Source organism: Scyliorhinus canicula, chromosome 4, assembly GCF_902713615.1.
Source record: "Scyliorhinus canicula chromosome 4, sScyCan1.1, whole genome shotgun sequence".
Classification (NCBI taxonomy): Eukaryota; Metazoa; Chordata; class Chondrichthyes; order Carcharhiniformes; family Scyliorhinidae; genus Scyliorhinus; species Scyliorhinus canicula.
Window position 1 is genome coordinate 227,382,714 of NC_052149.1, and position 18,233 is coordinate 227,400,946.

Genomic DNA, 18,233 nt, shown 5'->3' on the forward strand with positions numbered 1-18,233 from the left:
GGAGTTGAGACCGAATTTTATTGAATGGTGAAAAGAGGCACAAGGAACCAGATGGTTTCTCATGTTTATGTTCTCCAGTCATTCTGTTGATCAAGATTCCTGACTTGGAAGTATTACAGTAGACAATTCTAATCCAGATTCTTTTTCCCAAATCAGATCAGACCTCCCCCAAACACATCCATCCCCAATTATGTGTTCAGGAGTCTGGTTTGTGTTCAGGAGTACTGACATTATCGGATGAGGTTACCTGGCTGATCTTCAAAATGGCAGCTGTGGGATATTTGACACCCACCCAAAGGGCAGTTGAGGCCTCGGTTTATGGTCTGGTCCAACAGGCTGCCTATGCAGCAGGACTGAGCTCCCAGTCAGGGTAACACATCCACAGCTCTGCCACCCCCACGGCACTGCTGCCCCGGGGCCCGGAGCTGGGCAGCGCGGACACTCCCCGGGGCCCCGGGCTGGGCAGCGCGGACACTCCCCGGGGCCCCGGGCTGGACACTCCCCGGGCTGGGCAGCGGGCCCGAGCTGGGCAGTGCGGACACTCCCCGGGGCCCCGGGCTGGGCAGCGCGGACACTCCCCGGGGCCCCGGGCTGGGCAGCGCGGACACTCCCCGGGGCCCCGGGCTGGGCAGCGCGGACACTCCCCGGGGCCCCGGGCTGGGCAGCGCGGGACACTCCCCGGGGCCCCGGGCTGGGCAGCGCGGACACTCCCCGGGGCCCCGGGCTGGGCAGCGCGGACACTCCCCGGGGCCCCGGGCTGGACACTCCCCGGGCTGGGCAGCGGGCCCGAGCTGGGCAGTGCGGACACTCCCCGGGGCCCCGGGCTGGGCAGCGCGGACACACCCCGGGGCCCCGAGCTGGGCGGCGCGGACTCACCCCGGGGCCCCGAGCTGGGCAGCGCGGCCTCCCGCTTACCTCGAGCAGCCGGACCGAGCCCGGGCTGAAGTGGATCTGCAGCTCCTTCTCCTTGCCCACCATGACCGAGCGTCTCCACACCACCCAACCCTGGGCAGCAACCCTTCACCATGGCAACCGGCCTGACCGACAGCCAAACCCGCCAATCCCGCTTGAGGGCCATCCCTTCCCCGTGGCAACCCCCTGTGACTGACAGCGAGCATCACCAATCAGCGGCTCCCTCCGCCGCCCCTGGCCATTGTCCTTGCGTGATGAACGACCTCCCCTGATTGACGGGCCGATCGATCAATCGACGGCAGGCTGGCTCCACGGCGGCCCTGCGTCACCAGGCACGTCCATCCTGATGGACATCCCAATTAACCAATACATCCTCCGGATAGATAACAGCCAATAGAATCCAGGATCAGCAAAGTCCCGCCTCTATCAGTCTGATTGGCATGAGTTCGAACCAATTAGCGCTCTTACCATGTGAACTGTAAATGTTCACCAGCATGCCAGGCATACTGCCAGCTGTTCACACTGTGGCAGCGTATCACCCATTGCACCACACTCACTGACACAGCACTCCCTCAGCACTGCTGCCCCCCCCCCCCCTCCAGTCAGTGCAACAGTCCAAAGATGTGCAGGTTAGCTGGATTGGCCATGCCACGTTGCCCTTCGTGTCCAGGGATGTGCAGGTCAAGCTACGGGGATCGGGCGGGAATGGGAATGGACCTGGGTGGATTGCTCTTTCGGAGGGTCAGTGCAGACCCGATGGGCCGAATTGCCTCCTTCTACACTCTGAGCACAGTCGCCTAGTCACACCGGATACTCGGGACTAGTAAACCCGACACCCAGGGTGATCCTCTGGAAACCCCGGTTCAAATCCCACAGTGGTGAATGGTGAAATTTGAATTCAATAAAATTTGGAATTAGAATCCGAATGATGACCATGAAACTATTGTCGATTGAAAAACGAAATCTGCCGTCCTTACCCGGTCTGACCTACACGTGACTCCAGACCCACAGCAATGTGGTTGACTCTTAACAGCCCCTCGAAATGGCCGAGCAAGCCGCTCAGTTCAAGGGCAATTAGGAATGGGCAATAAATGCTTGCCCAGCCAGCGATGCTCACATCCCACAAGTTAATTTAATAAAATGCCATCCAGCACGATGGTGATTCCCTTTCAATAAAAGCAAAACACTACAGATACTGTAAATCCGAAATAAAACAACAATTGAGGAAATACTCAGCAGGTCAGGCAGCATCGGTGGCAAGAGAACAGAGATAACATCTCAGATCCAATACTGTTCGACTATTCTTCGGACCTGAAGAGAGGTAGAGAGGTGTGATGGGTTTACGCTGTTGAAAAAGCAGGGGGAGTCAGGTTGAACAAAAAGGAACAAGAACAGAGGGAGCTGGAAAAAGTCAGCAGGTCTGCCAGAATATATCAGATATATTCCAGGGGTGGTGGGACTGTCATATGAGGAGAGATTGACTAGGTTGGGATCGTTCTCGCTGGAGTTCAGAAGAATGAGGGGGGATCTCATAGAGACTTATAAAATTCTAACAGGACTGGACAGGGTAGATGCAGGGAAGATGTTCCCAATGATGGGTGTGTCCAGAACCAGGGGTCACAGTCTGAGGATTCAGGGTAAACTATTTCAGACAGAGAAGAGGAGACATTGCTTCACCTAAAGAATGGTGAGCCTGTGGAATTCATTACCACAGGAAGTAGTTGATGCTAAAACATTGAATATATTCAAGAGGCAGCTGGATATAGCACTTGAGGAGAATGGGATCAAAGGCTATGGGGAGAAAGCAGGATTAGGCTATTGAGTTGGATAATCAGCCATGATCGGAGCAGGCTCAAAGGGCCAAAAGGCCTCCTCCTGCTCCTGTCTTCTATGTATTTATGTCAACCGAGTTAACGTTTCAAGTCATAGACCCTCCGTTGGAACTTCACAGCAACTTTAAGAACAAACAAGCAATGGTTTTGTTGCAGTTTAATTTGCTCTAACATTCTCCCTCCTTTCAGTTCTGATGGTTCTTGTTTCAGATTCCAACATCCGCAGTATTTGGCTTATTTTGGAACAAAGAGGTAAAGTGAGGGATAAGACCATAAGACCATAGACATAGGCGTGGAAGTAAGGCCATTCGGTCCATCGCGTCCACTCCGCCATTCAATCATGGCTGATGGGCATTTCAACTCCACCTACCAGCATTCTCCCCGTAGCCCTTAATTCCTCGCGACATCAAGAATTTATCTATCTCTGCCTTGAAGCCATTTAGCGTCCCGGCCTCCACTGCACTCCGCGGCAATGAATTCCACAGGCCCACCACTCTCTGGCTGAAGAAATGTCTCCGCATTTCTGTTCTGAATTACCCCCTCTAATTCTAAGGCTGTGCCCACGGGTTCTCGTCTCCTCGCCTAACGGAAACAGTTTCTTTGCGTCCACCCTTTCTAAGCCATATATTATCTTGTAAGTTTCTATTAGATCTCCCCTTAACCTTCTAAACTCCAATGAATACAATCCCAGGATCCTCAGCCGTTCATCATATGTTAGACCCGCCATTCCAGGGATCATCCGTGTGAATCTCCGCTGGACACGCTCCAGTGCCAGTATGTCCTTCCTGAGATGTGGGGCCCAAAACTGGACACAGTACTCCAAATGGGGCCTAACCAGAGCCTTATAAAGGCTCAGTAGCACATCGCTGCTTTTATATTCCAACCCTCTTGAGATAAATGACAACATTGCATTTGCTTTCTTAATCGCAGATTCAACCTGCATGTTTACCTTTAGGGAATCCTCGACTAGCACTCCCAGATCCCTTTGTACTTTGGCATTATGAGGTTATATAGGTTAAGGTCCAATGGGTATTGGCCCAACCTGTTCAACCTTTCCTCAGAAAATAAGTTCTTCATCCGAGGAGTGAGTCAAGTAAACCTTCTTTGAAATGCTTCGAATGCAATTATATCTTTTTCCATATAAGGAGATGAAACCTGTACATTGTATTCCAGATGTGCTCTCATCGAGGTCTTGTATAGCCGCAGTTAAGTCTACCCTACATTCCAATTCCCTTGCAATAAACACCAACATTCCATTTGCTTTCTAATTACTTGCTGCAGCTACGTACTAACTTTTGTGATTCATGTACCGGGACACCCAGGTCCCTCTGTAACATAAAGAAAGTATCATTTTTTCCAATATTACCGTGGAGTACGGTGAAGCCGGTTTGTGGGGGATGTGTCTATGGCTGTGTGTGTGTGTGTGTGTTTGTCCGTATGTATGTGATTAATTTATTAAGATGCAGACAGTCAGAATGTGATGTTTAAAGCATCAAAAGGGTTAGGTGCAAAGTCAGGTATGTGAAATGGAGAAGAGCAAAGCTAAGTGGGATACAAGTAAACAAGATAGACAGAAATTTGCATGTGGAGATGAAGAAGGTGTATTTGTCTTTACCTATTGTATTTCAAAGGGAAATAAAAGAAGGTTTGCAACTAGTAACAATCATCAGTGAATAAAGCAAAGTTTTGAAATTTCTTTTTACCCACATGTTGTGACCAGAAGTGTTGGAGGGGCATTTTGTGATACTGGACTATGAAATAAATTATAGGTGGCCCTGTAACTACATTTGTGCTCCTATATTACCTTTGAATAGTTCTGATGAAACAAAAGGTACTCATTGGCTTGGATGCCTGTTTAGAAGTGGAAATTTGTAGAAATAGATAGTGTATACACAATGCTGTTAATATCAGAAAAGACACAAAATGGCTGTTAGCTATTTTGTGATATAAAATGGCTGAACAAGCCACATTCCCTATAAACTGTCTCATGAGACCAGACTGTGGGTATAGAACAAAGAACAAAGAAAATTACAGCACAGGAACAGGCCCTTCGGCCCTCCCAGCCTGCGCCAATCCAGATCCTTTATCTAAACCTGTCGCTTATTTTCCAAGGATCTACTTCCCTCTGTTCCCCGCCCGTTCATATACCTGTCTAGATGCATCTTAAATGATGCTATCGTGCCCGCCTCTACCACCTCTGCTGGCAAAGCGTTCCAGGCACCCACCACCCTCTGCATAAAAAACTTTCCACGCACATCTCCCTTAAACTTTCCCCCTCTCACCTTGAAATCGTGACCCCTTGTAACTGACACCCCTACTCTTGGGAAAAGCTTGTCGCTATCTACCCTGTCCATACCTCTCACAATTTTGTAGACCTCAATCAGATCCCCCCTCAACCTCCGTCTTTCCAACGAAAACAATCCCAATCTACTCAACCTTTCTTCATAGCTAGCACCCTCCATACCAGGCAACATCCAATGTATCATTGATAAAGCTCAAAGTCTACAGCTGTAGACAGGACACATTATTATGTTAGTTTTGAATGACTTACAACACCCACTTTAACCATATATGTGATAACTGGGATGCTAGGAAAATTGATTGACTGCATGTAATAAGTGTGACGTGAATATAGTTGATTGATTGTATGTGAATGAGAATACAACTAATTCCGCCCCTTGAATCTGATATTAACCCGTGTGACCCTCAAGTGAGAAAAAGGTGCTGTCGTAGGCTGCGGAGTCTCATTGGCCTTCTCTCCCAGAATTCTGACATAATAAACTACTTTTCTTTACTTATACTCAGACCTTCGTGTGAATATTTTCGCCTCCAACAGGAAGGGTAACATGAATTTTTTTTTTAATATTCTGGGAAAGGTAACTTCCCAAAAAAGTTGAGAACAATGGGTTTAAAGATGAAAAACATATGTCAGGAAAGATTGAAATTGTATGAGAGGAGTGGTCATGTGATATCTTGAAGAGTTGAACAATTTAACATTTAAACGCTCCAAAAGGGATATCGGTCTCTTTATTTTTGACTTCAGTACGCATAATAAAAATATAAATTGCAAATTGTTGTGATAGTGTGACCAAGTTTCCCTTTGGGATTTGGTAACCCTGCCATGTCATAACAGCATCATCGAGATCTCATTTTGCCACATGATACGCTATCTGCCATTATTTTTATCCACCCACTCAGCCTCTTGATATTCCATTGTTGACTCTTTACCTTCTCTTGACAACTTATGTTCCATCCTAGCTCGGTGCTATCGACAAATTTAGCGATGACGCATTCGGCCCCTTCGCCCAGGTAGCGGGCAGGAGAGACTAAATGACAAAGAGGTCAGGAATTAAAGGCAAAGAGAGTGGTAGTGGCTGTAGTAAAGAAGCAAAGCATTGGTCCAGAGTAAGTGTTCGTGGCAGAACTGTGAAAGCAAAAAGATAAGATCAAGATACAGATTGGCACTTGGCAAACAAAAGTCAAAATGGTCCACGGAATTCATGGGCTGAAGCTGTTAACTCAATGTTGAGTCTCTACCTCACCAGAAGATTTTGTCTTTAAATTTTGGCGTACCCAATTCATTTTTTCCAATTAAGGGGCAATTTAGCCTGCACAATCCACCTAGCCTGCACATCTTTGGGTTGTGGGGGTGAAGCCCACGCAAACACGGGGAGAATGTGCAAACTCCACACGGACAGTGACCCAGGGCCGAGATCGAACGTGGGACCTCGGCGCCGTGAGGCAGCAATGCTAACCACTGCGCCACCGTGCTGCCCCAGCCCCCTTATCAGATGACGTGCTGTTCTTCAAGCCTGTGTTAGACTTCACTGGAACTATGCACAGGCAAGGGGCAGAGATGTGAGCATGGGGGCAAGGTGGCAAGCAAGAGGAAAGTCGGGGTCATGTCCGCAGACTGAGTGCAGGTGTCCAGCAAAGCAGTCAGCCACTCTGTATTTGGTTTCTCCAGTGTAGAGACAGCATTGTGAACAGCGAATACAGCATGCTAAATTTAAAGAAGAGCAAGTATATCGCTGCTGCACCTGGAAGGAGTGTTTGTTGCCTTGGACGGTGCGGAGGGACGACACATAAGGACAGAAGTCACACCTGCCGCAATTGCATGGGAAGGTGCCGTGGAAAGGAGGTTGAAGGTGATGGGGGGTGAAGACCAGGGTATTGCAACAGTCTCTTTAGAATGCAGAGTAGGGGGGTGGGGTTTGGTTGTGTCACCGGTGTGCTGGAGGTGGTGGAACTGTCAGAGGATTATCCTTTGAATGGAGAGATTGTTGGATGAAAACTGAGGACACGCGGAGCCTGATCAAGGTTCGGGGAAGGACAGGAAGAGGTCAGCACTGAAGTGTGACCTGAAATAGGTCAGGCATGGTTAAGGACATGGAACGAAGAACACGCACACTGGGCGGGATTCTCCCTTCTGGGGTCTAAGTCCCCACCACAGCCGGAAAACCGGCGAGAATCACTCCAGACTTTTTCCTCGAAGGTCCGGGGGTGATTCTCCATTTTCCAGGGTGCTGACTTCTTTATTTCTACCTGAACCACAAGCTGTTTATTATATTGCCCAAATGACCACACAACCAGTATATTAGTTCAGAAGACAGTTTATTAATATACACAAGACTTATCTCTATATGCAATGATACACGCGGCTACGCACTAAACTAGACCTAATAACTAAGATGACCTTTACTTAACTTTGGGGTGACCGGCTCTGTGCGGGTAGATAAAGCCTTTATCTGTGTCCACGTGGGTCGGTTGGGTGTCGTCGGGTTCATCTCGGCTGGGCTCATCCTTCAGGTACCGATCGCGGGTACTTGAACTTGGCTGGTTGATATGCTGCAGTTGGTCGCACAAAGGCCGGCCCGAAAGAGGCCAATCTCTCAGTTTCCAGTTCTTCTTATTCCCCTGGGTTTTCGCGCCCTTTGGGCCGGTCCTAACTCCAGATCCAATGGATCGATAGGGTTTCGATCACCCTCATTGATCCTGGCCAATTAGGGGGCGGATACCTCGATGGCTGGGCGGGTCCTAGCTGTCATTGTCCCAGGCACGTAGGCCTTTCCAAATAAGGGGAAGAGGCGCCGGTTAGTCTGCTACTGTTGTGGTTCCTTGATTCAAATTCTATTATCCTGGGGGAAATGGTGATTGACCTTTAATAGGTGCAAGTTTAAGTCAGGTCCGGCTTCTTTGCACAATACACAGAGGCTGTGTGTTTGTCTGTGCCCCAGGTTGACCACAATTCCCATGGCCTTTTGCAGATGGCCATTTTAGATGGCTACAAAGGGTCTAGCAGAGCCTTAGCAGGGCCATGCTAGCCAGACCGCGCGGCCACGCATGTGTACGGCGGCCGCAAGCGGGTCCGCGCATGCTCGTGGTGACCCACCTCGGCGCGGGCGCCGCCGACATAGCAGAACCACGCAGAGGGCCCACGCGGAGTTTTCCGGCGTGAACGGCTATTCTCTGCCCCCGCGCCGGCCGCGATTCCGGCACTGAGGGTCGGAGAATCCCACCCTATGTCCTTTTATGAAACAGACTCGTGGTCGATTTCCAGTGATGGCATGTAGGTGGAGGTCTCACGTTGGGTGGCTCCTGCTCGAGGCTCTGGTTTTTGGACTTTATCGCCTGGTTTCAGGGGAAGTTGTAAAATGAGCTGATGCAGGAAGGTACAAGGAAGGTGGGAGATGTCGAACCAGAAAAAGGTCACTGAAAAGAACGGGGCGAGGAACATCCATCACCGAGTCAGCGGGTGAGTCCGGCAGGAGGAAAGGTGGCAGAAGCTGTATCACTGGGTGGGGTCACTCCCCCCACAGTGGACTCTCTGACCGAGGTGATGGCTGGAGAATTTCAGTTCGCTAAGCACATGGAGATGCTGCGAAAGGAGATGTTGGCTGCGCTGAAGGAGTGGATGGAGGAGGCGACGGCCCCAGTGAAGGCGGCAGTGATGAAGACATTGGCCGAGGTACGGGAGTAAGGAAAGAAGTTGAAGGAGGCTCTGTCGCAGCACAGTGACCAGTTCACCTCGATGGGTGAGGAACTGCGGAGGGTGGTGGAAGCCGACAAAGAACTCAGAGCCAAGGTGCGACACCTGGAGAACAGGTCAAGATGGCTAAGCCTACAGATTGTGGGCCTACCTGAGAGGTAGAAGGCCCAAGGCTGACTGAATACTTTGCGAAGATGCTGGCAGAGCTGTTGGGGAAGTAAGAAGAACCCTTCCGATCGCCAAAGCCAAAAGCTAATGATCCACCGAGGGTGGTCATAATCTGCCACCATACGTTTTACGATAAGGAGAAGGTCTTGAGTCGTGCGAAGCAAAAGCGCGGGGTGAAGTGGGAAGGTTGATGGAACCATCAATTCACCAGACACGTGCTTTCCGATATGAACAGTGGTTTTAATCTACTTACTACAGAGCCAGCCTGTTACCTGTTGATGAACTCTCAGTGAACTGCAGGCTGACTCTGGACAAGGGTATTTATACAGCAGCACAAGGGGGAGGAGTCATGGGCGGAGCCAAGGGTGGAGCCCTGCACAAACTCCTGAGCATTCCCAGAGCTACTCCCCCTAGTGGTCGGGTAACGCTACTGCGCTTACAAAAATACAGTGTGAATTACCATGTTACATTCACCACATTCACCCCCTGCAACAAAAATCAAGTCCGGCGGGGGTGTTGGTCTACAAAGTCAGTCTGTCCGGTGGTCGAACTGTCCGCTGTGATCTGCGGAGCACCGGGGTTGCAGCCTCTTGCGGTGGCTGGATGGGTGTTGTGTGCTGGGGTACGAGGGCGGACTCCAGGGAGGGTTGTATCCGAGCTTCATACTCTCCTGGTTCGACCGGGGACTGGGGGCGCTGGGGGCTGGCCGGCGCGGGTGCGCGGAACTGTTGGAGCGAGCTTGTGGGCTCGGGAGCACGAGGGGGCGGCAGCATGGGGTGTAGGGTGTGGGGTCCTTCTGTGGGGGTAGAGGGGGCTCTGGATCTGGCGGGTGCCAGATCCCGGAGGGATACGGTGTCCTGACAGCCGTCAGGGAACTCGACGAATGCGTACTGGGGGTTGGAGTGGAGCAGGCGCACCTTTTCAACAAGGGGGTCGGTTTTGTGTGCCCTGACGTGTTTCCTCAGAAGTACGGGGCCCGGTGTCCTCAACCATGCCGGAAGTGAGACCCCCGTGGTAGTGCCCCTAGAGCCTCTCTGAGGGGTCTGATTGGTCGCTGTGTACAAAAGGGACCTAATAGCGTGAAGCGCGTCTGGAAGGACTTCCTGCCACTGGGATACTTGGAGCTTTCTAGACTGGAGGGTCAGTAGGATGGTCTTCCAGACCGTCGCATTCTCCCTCTCCACCTGCCCGTTCCCCCTGGGGTTGTAGCTGGTAGTCCTGCTCGAGGCAATGCCCTTGTCGAGCAGGTACTGACGCAGCTCGTCGCTCATGCAGGACGAACCCCGGTCGCTGTGTACATAGCTGGGGAAACCGAACAGGGTGAAGACACTATGCAGGGCCCTAATGACGGTGTGGGAGGTCATATCAGGGCATGGGATGGCGAAGGGGAATCGGGAGAACTCGTCTATGATGTTGAGGAAATAAATGTTCTTGTTAATTGAGGGGAGTGGCCCTTTGAAATCAATCGTGAGGCGTTCAAAGGGCCTAGAAGCCTTGACCAGGTGTGCCCTGTCTGGTCCATAGAAGTGCGGTTTGCACTCCGCACAGATCGGGCAGTCCCTGGTGATGGCTTTTACCTCCTCGTTGGAGAAAGGCAGGTTTCGGGCCCTGATGTAGTGGGCGAGCCGGGTGACCCCCCGAGTGGCAGAGGTCCACGTGGATGACTTTCAATCGGTCAATCTGCGCGCTGGCGCATGTCCCGCAGGATAGGGCATCCGGAGGCTTGTTGAGCTTCCCAGGTCGGTACTTAATATCGTAATTGTAGGTGGAGAGTTCGATCCTCCACCTCAGAATTTTGTCGTTTTTAATTTTGCCCCTTTGCGAGTTGTCAAACATGAAGGCAACCGATCATTGGTCGGTGATGAGGGTGAACCTCCTACCTGCGAGGTAGTGCCTCCAGTGACGAATAGCCTCCACAATGGCTTGTGCTTCTTTCTCGACTGAGGAGTGTTGGAGTTCTGAAGCGGAGAGGGTATGGGAGAAAAATGCTACTGGTCTCCCTGCCTGATTTAGTGTGGCTGCTAGAGCTACCTCTGAGGCGTCGCTCTCAACCTGGAATGGAGTGGATTCATCCACCGCCGGCATGACCGCTTTGGCGATGTCCTCCTTGATGCAGTTGAAGGCCTGGCGCGCCTCAGCTGACAGGGGAAATAGTATGGCCTTAAAGAGTGGGCGGGCTTTGTCCGCGTATTGAGGGACCCACTGGGCGTAGTAGGAAAAGAAGCCCAAGCACCATTTGAGGGCCTTGGGACAATGGGGGAGGGGGAGTTCTAACAGGGGGCGCATACGGTCCGGGTCGGGGCCCAGGACTCCGTTTTCCACGACATAGCCGAGGATGGCTAGTCTGGTTGTTCGGAAAACGCATTTCTCCTTGTTATAGGTGAGATTCAGTTTCTGTGCCGTCTGGAGAAAACGGTGGAGGTTGGCGTCGTGGTCCTGCTGGTCGTAGCCGCAGATGGTGACATTGTCCAAGTACGGAAATGTGGCCCGCAGCCCGTACTGGTCCACCATTCGGTCCATTGCTTGTTGGAACACCGAGACCCCATTAGTGACGCCGAAAGGGACCCGGAAGAAATGGAAGAGGCGGCCATCGGCCTCAAATGCCGTGTAGTGGCGGTCCTCCAGGCGGATTGGGAGCTGGTGGTATGCAGACTTCAGATCCACTGTGGAAAAGAGTCGGTACTGGGCGATCTGGTTTACCATGTCTGCAATCCTGGGGAGGGGATACGCATGAAGGAGCGTAAATCTATTTATGGCCTGACTATAGTCGACAACCATGCGGAATTTTCCCCCGGTCTTAACGACCACCACCTGAGCTCTCCAGGGACTATTGATGGCCTCTATAACCCCCTCACTGAGTAACCTTCGGACCTCTGTTCTGATAAATACCCTATCCTGCAGGCTATACCGCCTGCTACGAGTGGCTACGGGTTTACAGTCCTTTGTGAGACTGGCGAAGAGTGGAGGGGGGGGGATTCGCAGCGTAGCGAGGCTGCAGATAGTGAGTGGGGACAGGGGCCCGCCGAAGCTGAGGGTGAGGCTCTTAAGGTTACATTGGAAGTCTAGGCCTAATAAGAGTGGCGCGCAGAGGTCGGGCAAAACGTACAGTTGGAATTTTGAGTAGCTAGCGCCTCGGATTGTGAGTGTCGCGGCGGTGCGCCCCTGGATCTGGACCGAATGGGAGCCTGAAGCGAGCGAGATAGTTTGCCGCACAGGGAAAACGGGGAGCGAACAGCATCTTACCAGGTCTGGATGTATGAAGCTCTCAGTGCTCCCGGAGTCGAAGAGGCATGGCGTTTTGTACCCGTGGATTTGGACCTCCGCCATCGAATTTCGCAGATGCTTCGGGCGTGATTGGTCCAGAGTGACTGCGCTGAGTTGCGGGTAGTTGGCGGCTCGATCAGCTGTGCTGGAGTGGCCCCGTGATGACTGCCCTCTGAGTTTGTAGTCGTACTCTTCCGATGAGTTGTCCGAACGTGGAGATGCATGTCGGGCCCGTGGATCGCACGTGGCGGGCGGCGAGGAAGATGGCGTCCAAGATGGGGGCCCCCATGAGTCGCACGTGGCCGGCCACGTGGTGGAGGTTTTCCAAGTTGGCAGCCCCCATGGATCGCACGTGGTGGGAGGGGGCGGGGTCGGGGCATAGGCCGCAGCGTTTCGGGCCCCGCAGGCATGGGAACGATTACTTTGTGCCACTGGGGAGTTGGAATCTGGGGCCCTTTTAGCGAGGCACACTCTTGCGTAATGGCCTTTCCGCCCGCAGCTGCTGCAGGTCGCGTTGCGGGCCGGGCAGCGCTCCCAATTCCGACGATGGCGCGTTCAGAGTGTGCAACGATGATGACAGGATTCTGATCCTGGCAGCACAACGGATCCAGAGGACGAGTGCCTGGAGTCCACCTACCGAGTGGGCATCATTACCACACATGAACATGCCACACCTAACTCATCTCGCATTCAGTCCATCCTCACCGTGGATTCGGAGGACGAATGGCGGCGGTGATGCAGGTCAACCGCTGCTCTAAGCTGGACACAGGCGCTTCTGCCAACCTCCTCTCACAGGCAGACTTCAAACGCATCCAGAAGCCACTCCGCTGAAGGAGCGCCTGAAGGAACAGCTCAAGGAGCTTCAGCAGCAGGGAATTATTTCCAGGGTAACTGAACCGACTGACTGGGTCAGCTTGATGGTGGTGGTTAAAAAAACCCTCTGGAGACCTGCGCATCTGCATTGATCCCAAGGATCTCAACCAGAATATAATGCGTGAACACTTCCCCATCCCGAAGCGGGAGGAACTCACCAGTGAGATGGCACACGCACGGTTTTTCACGAAGTTAGATCCGTCACATGGATTCTGGCAAATTCAGCTGGATGAGTCCAGCAGAAGACTCTGCACCTTCAACACACCGTTTGGCAGGTACTGCTATAACCGTATGCCGTTCGGCATCGTCTCAGCATCGGAGATCTTCCATCGCATCATGGAGCAGATGATGGAGGGCATCGAAGTTCAAACTCAAGTTCCTAGATGACCAGATCTCTCAGCAGGACGTGCGCCCGGACACAGACAAGGTCAAGGCCATCAAAGCCATGAAGGTCCCGGAAGACAAGAAGGTGGTATTGCGCTTCCTGGGCATTGCCAATTTTCTGGGCAAGTTCATCCCAAACATGGCCTCACACATCACGGCCCTACGAAACCTAGTGAAGAAGTCCACTGCCTTCGAGTGGAAGGCGGACCATCAGGCAGAGTGGTTGGAGCTGAAAGCCAAGCTCACCACTGCACCCATATTGGCATTTTACAACCCAGACAGGGAAACAAAAATCTCGACAGATGCGAGCCAGGATGGCATTGGTGCGGTCCTGCTGCAACGCGATGACACTTCATCCTGGGCACCGGTTCCCTACGCATCGAGGGCCATGACGCCCACCGAACAAAGGGATGCACAAAACGAGAAGAAATGCCTGGGCCTTCTCACTGGCATTCTCAAGTTTCATGACAATGTCTACGGCCTGCTGACATTCACAGTCGAGACGGATCACAGGCCCCTGGTCCACATTATCCACAAGGACCTTAATGACATGACGCCTCGGTTGCAGCGCATCCTCCTCAAGCTCAGAAGGTACGACTTTGACCTGGTCTACACGCCTGTAAAGGAGCTCATCATTGCTGATGCATTGTCCCACTCTATCACCGTGCCTAGCGAACCACAGAACATCATCCAGCACAGGGCTAAATCGCTGGCTTTGAAAACAACCAAAGGCAGGCTAACAGCACGGTTCAATTCCCGTACCAGCCTCCCCGAACAGGCGCCGGAATGTGGCGACTAGGGGCTTTTCACAGTAACTTCATTTGAAGCCTACTTGTGACAATAAGCGATTTTCATTTCATTTCATTTCAAATTGAGTCACAGGTACAGCTGCGTGCTGGCACCCTCCCGGCATCTGATGAAAAGGTGGATCGTATCGGTGAGGGGACAGCCAAAGACCCCCTCTTGCAGCGTGTTATGCAACATCTAGCCAATGGCTGGCAAAAAGGGCAATGCCCTCAATTTTTCAATGTAAAGGACGACCGGACGGTGGTTGATGGTATCCTCCTCAAACTGGACCGGATTGTCATTCCACACAGTCTCCAGAACTTGGTGCTCCGTCAAATCCATGAGAGCCACCTGGGTGTGGAAAAGTGCAGACACAGAGCCAGGCAGGCTGATTACTGGCCCGGGATCAGCCAGGACATCACGAACATGGTCCTTAACTGTGCGACCTGTCAACGCTTCACAGCCAGCGCAGAGTAAGGAGACACTTCAGCAGCATGAAATCGAAACCTCTCCGTGGTCCAAGGTTGGCATCGGCCTATTTCATGCGAATGGTCGTGATTACGTGTTAATCACTGATTACTTTTCCAATTACCCTGAAGTCGTGAAGCTCTCAGACCTCACATCTCGGACCGTCATCCAGGCCTGTAAGGAGACGTTCTCCAGGCATGGTATCCCACTCACTGTCATGAGTGACAATAGCCACGAGCCCGGTGGTGGCGGCTACCCTCAAAATTTGGGGGCAATGGAGACGGCATAGGGGAGAAGTGGGTGGCTCGATGGAGGCCCCAATACGGGGGAACCATCGGTTTGTCCCAGGGAGCATTGATGGCGGATTTCTGGGCTGGCACAGGGTAGGGGTTAGGAGGTTGAGGGTCCTGTTTGTGGAGGGGAGGTTCGCGAGCTTGGGGGAGTTAGAGGGGAAGTTTGGGCTCCCCCCGGGAACATGTTTAGGTACATGCAGGTGAGGGCGTTTGCCAGGCAGCAGGTGGAGGGGTTCCCCTTGCTGCCCCCACGAGGGGTGTGGGATCGGTTGCTCTCGGGGGTGTGGGTTGGAGGAGGGAGGACTTCGGACATATACCGGGTGATGCAGGAGGTAGAGGAGGCCTCGGTGGAGGAACTGAAGGGTAAATGGGAAGAAGAGCTGGGTGAGGAGATTGAGGAGGGGACGTGGGCGGACACCCTGGAGAGAGTGAATTCCTCCTCTTCCTGTGCGAGGCTTAGCCTCATACAGTTCAAGGTGCTGCATAGGGCCCACATGACTGGGACGAGGATGAGTAGGTTTTTCGGGGGCGAGGACAGGTGTGCTAGGTGCTCGGGGAGCCCAGCGAAACATGCCTATATGTTTTGGGCGTGCCCAGCGTTGGGGGAGTTTTGGAAGGGGGTAGCAAGGACGGTGTCGAGGGTACATAGAACATAGAACATAGAACGATACAGCGCAGTACAGGCCCTTCGGCCCTCAATGTTGCACCGACATGGAAAAAAAAACTAAAGGCCATCTAACCTACACTATAGAACATAGAAAGTGGGATCCAGGGTCAAGCCAGGCTGGAGACTCGCAATTTTTGGGGTTGCAGTGGAGCCGGGAGTGCAGAAGGCGAAAGAGGCCGGTGTTCTGGCCTTTGCATCCCTAGTAGCCCGGCGAAGGATCTTGCTCCAATGGAAGGATGCGAGGCCCCCAAGCGTGGAGGCCTGGATCAATGATATGGCGGGTTTCATTAAATTGGAGAGGGTGAAATTTGCCCTGAGGGGATCAGTACAGGGGTTCTTTAGGTGGTGGCAGCCTTTCCTGGACTTCCTGGCGGAACGGTAGGGAAATAGGCCAACAGCAGCAGCAACCGGAGGGGGGGGGGGGGGGGGTTAGGATCGGTGGGAGGGAGAACTGTGCACATGGGTTTGTGGGATGTGGCGGGTGTTATCTCTTTCCCTTTTGTTGTTTGTGTGTTCTTTTGTTTTTTTCTTTTGTTTGTAGTTGCTTTTGAAGTTGGGGGGGTATTGTTCTTGGGGTGTTACCACGGTTGTTTTGTTTAATAGAGTTGAGATGTTTATATTTTGTAAAAATTGCAATAAAAATTTTTTTTTTTTTTTAAATGAGTGACAATAGCCCATGCTTCAGCAGCCATGGATGGTCTGTTTGCCCAGTCGTATCGGTTCAAACACGTCACTTCCAACCCGCACTATCCGCAATCAAATGGAAAAGTTGAGAAAGGGGTGCACATAGTGAAGTAGCTCATCTGCAAGGCCGTGGATTCTGCGTCAGACATTCACCTTGCGCTGCTTGCGTACAGGGCGACCCCTCTGTCCACTGGCATGTCACCGGCTCAACTCCTGATGAACAGGGACCTGCGAACGACACTTCCAGCCATACATGTGCCCAACCTGGATCACCTCCCGGTGCTGCAGAAGGTGCAGCAACTCCGAGACCGGCAAAAACAGGGCTATGATGCTCATGCCACTGATTTGCCCGTGTTATCCCAGTCAGACACTATTCGGGTCACGATCCCTGATGGAGGCTGGTCTGCTCCAGTTGTCGTATTCGACAGGCTGCCCCCCGTTCATATGTTGTGCGTCTGGCTGATGATTCTGTTGTGCGATGAAACAGACGGGCACTGCGCAGAGTTGCCTGCCCACAACCACATTCTTCTCCGTTTCCTTCTGTTGTTTTGCCACCTCCTGATTCCTCGACTCACGAGGCCACCAGTCAGGCTTCAATCCCATCCATCAAGGTGCTGTCGCCCCACCACCAGCTCTCCGGTGGTCGCCCAGGATAAGACGCAAGCCACAGAGACTCGACTTATGAACATTTGTTCTGTTTGCTATGTCCTGTGTTCTCGCATTAGACAGCTGTTTTCACATGTACATATGTTCACATCCACTGCATGTATATATGTTAATATTGGCCTATCCTTGTAAATATGTTCACATATGTCATCCAAACATAAAAAAGGGGAGATGTCATGATATGCAAACACCCACATAATGATACACAGACAAGCAGCTAATGGACACAGGGAACAGGACATGACCAATAAGCAGGCAGGACACTCAGGGATGGGATCTGACTATAAAAGACACGAGTCACTCACACTCCGCCTCTTTCCACTGATGACCATCTAAAGAGTCAGTCAAGGGTGTTGTTACAATCTCACACCTCCACCACGTGGAGCTAGTCTGGTTCAGTCAGAGTAACCACACTTGAAACGAAAAATGAAATGAAAATCGCTTATTGTCACGAGTAGACGAGTAGCTTTTGTTAAACGGATTATCACTAAAAATGCTTACATACTTCTACGAAGCACCAAAAGGATAAAAACAAATGTAGACTTTTTCACAGAAGCACTAAAACCGAGCAACAGTGAACTTATAAAGCTACTTCAGGGGCATGGTGCTGAGGTTTTAGACCTCTCCAGTGACTACATGAAAAGAAATTTCAAAAATATAAGTGAGCAGTTGCAGCTATTAGGATGCACAGCTGAAGAAGTGAAGAAATTCTTTTTGGATTATCCACCAGCGTTCTACGCTTCATTCGAAAAACTTTCCAACAAAATCAATTGTCTTCTAGAAAGTGACATTAATATTAAGCAATTATTGAAGAAGCCAAGAATATTGGAATTCAGTGCAAACAATTTGAAAAATCGCATAGAGGAACTAGAAAGGATTGGATATGACTTTAAAAAACATGGCGTTACCATTTTAGATTCCAGCAGAAGGCGATTTGAAGCAAAATTAGAGAAGCTAAATGAGGAGGGATAGCCATGTTGCCTCTGCTGTGATGAATCTGGTACCATTCTGTTATATTCTGGATGGGTATGTTTGATCCCATAGCTCAATCCTAGAATGTTTAAAATTACTTCTGGCTCTCTGAATCATGTGTGCTATACAACATTCTGAGTGAGTGTTTTACAAATTATGCAGTATGAATGGTCAGTAGATTTAATAAATTAACTTATTGTAGAAATTATTATGCTTTAATTAACTTTGTTGCAATAATTAACAAAGTAATTGCCCTTATTGGTCTTGCATCAATA

General features: G+C 51.4%; 1 protein-coding gene across 1 annotated transcript; it reads left to right on the forward strand.

Annotated features, from left to right (window-relative positions):
- Window positions 1–8,583: 8,583 nt before the first annotated feature.
- LOC119964277 (transcription termination factor 1, mitochondrial-like) lies at window positions 8,584–18,233 on the forward strand. Its single transcript, XM_038793553.1, has 2 exons — window positions 8,584–8,720; window positions 17,445–18,233. The coding sequence occupies exons 1-2, from the start codon at window positions 8,584–8,586 to the stop codon at window positions 17,956–17,958; spliced, it is 651 nt and encodes a 216-aa protein (XP_038649481.1). The 3' UTR covers window positions 17,959–18,233.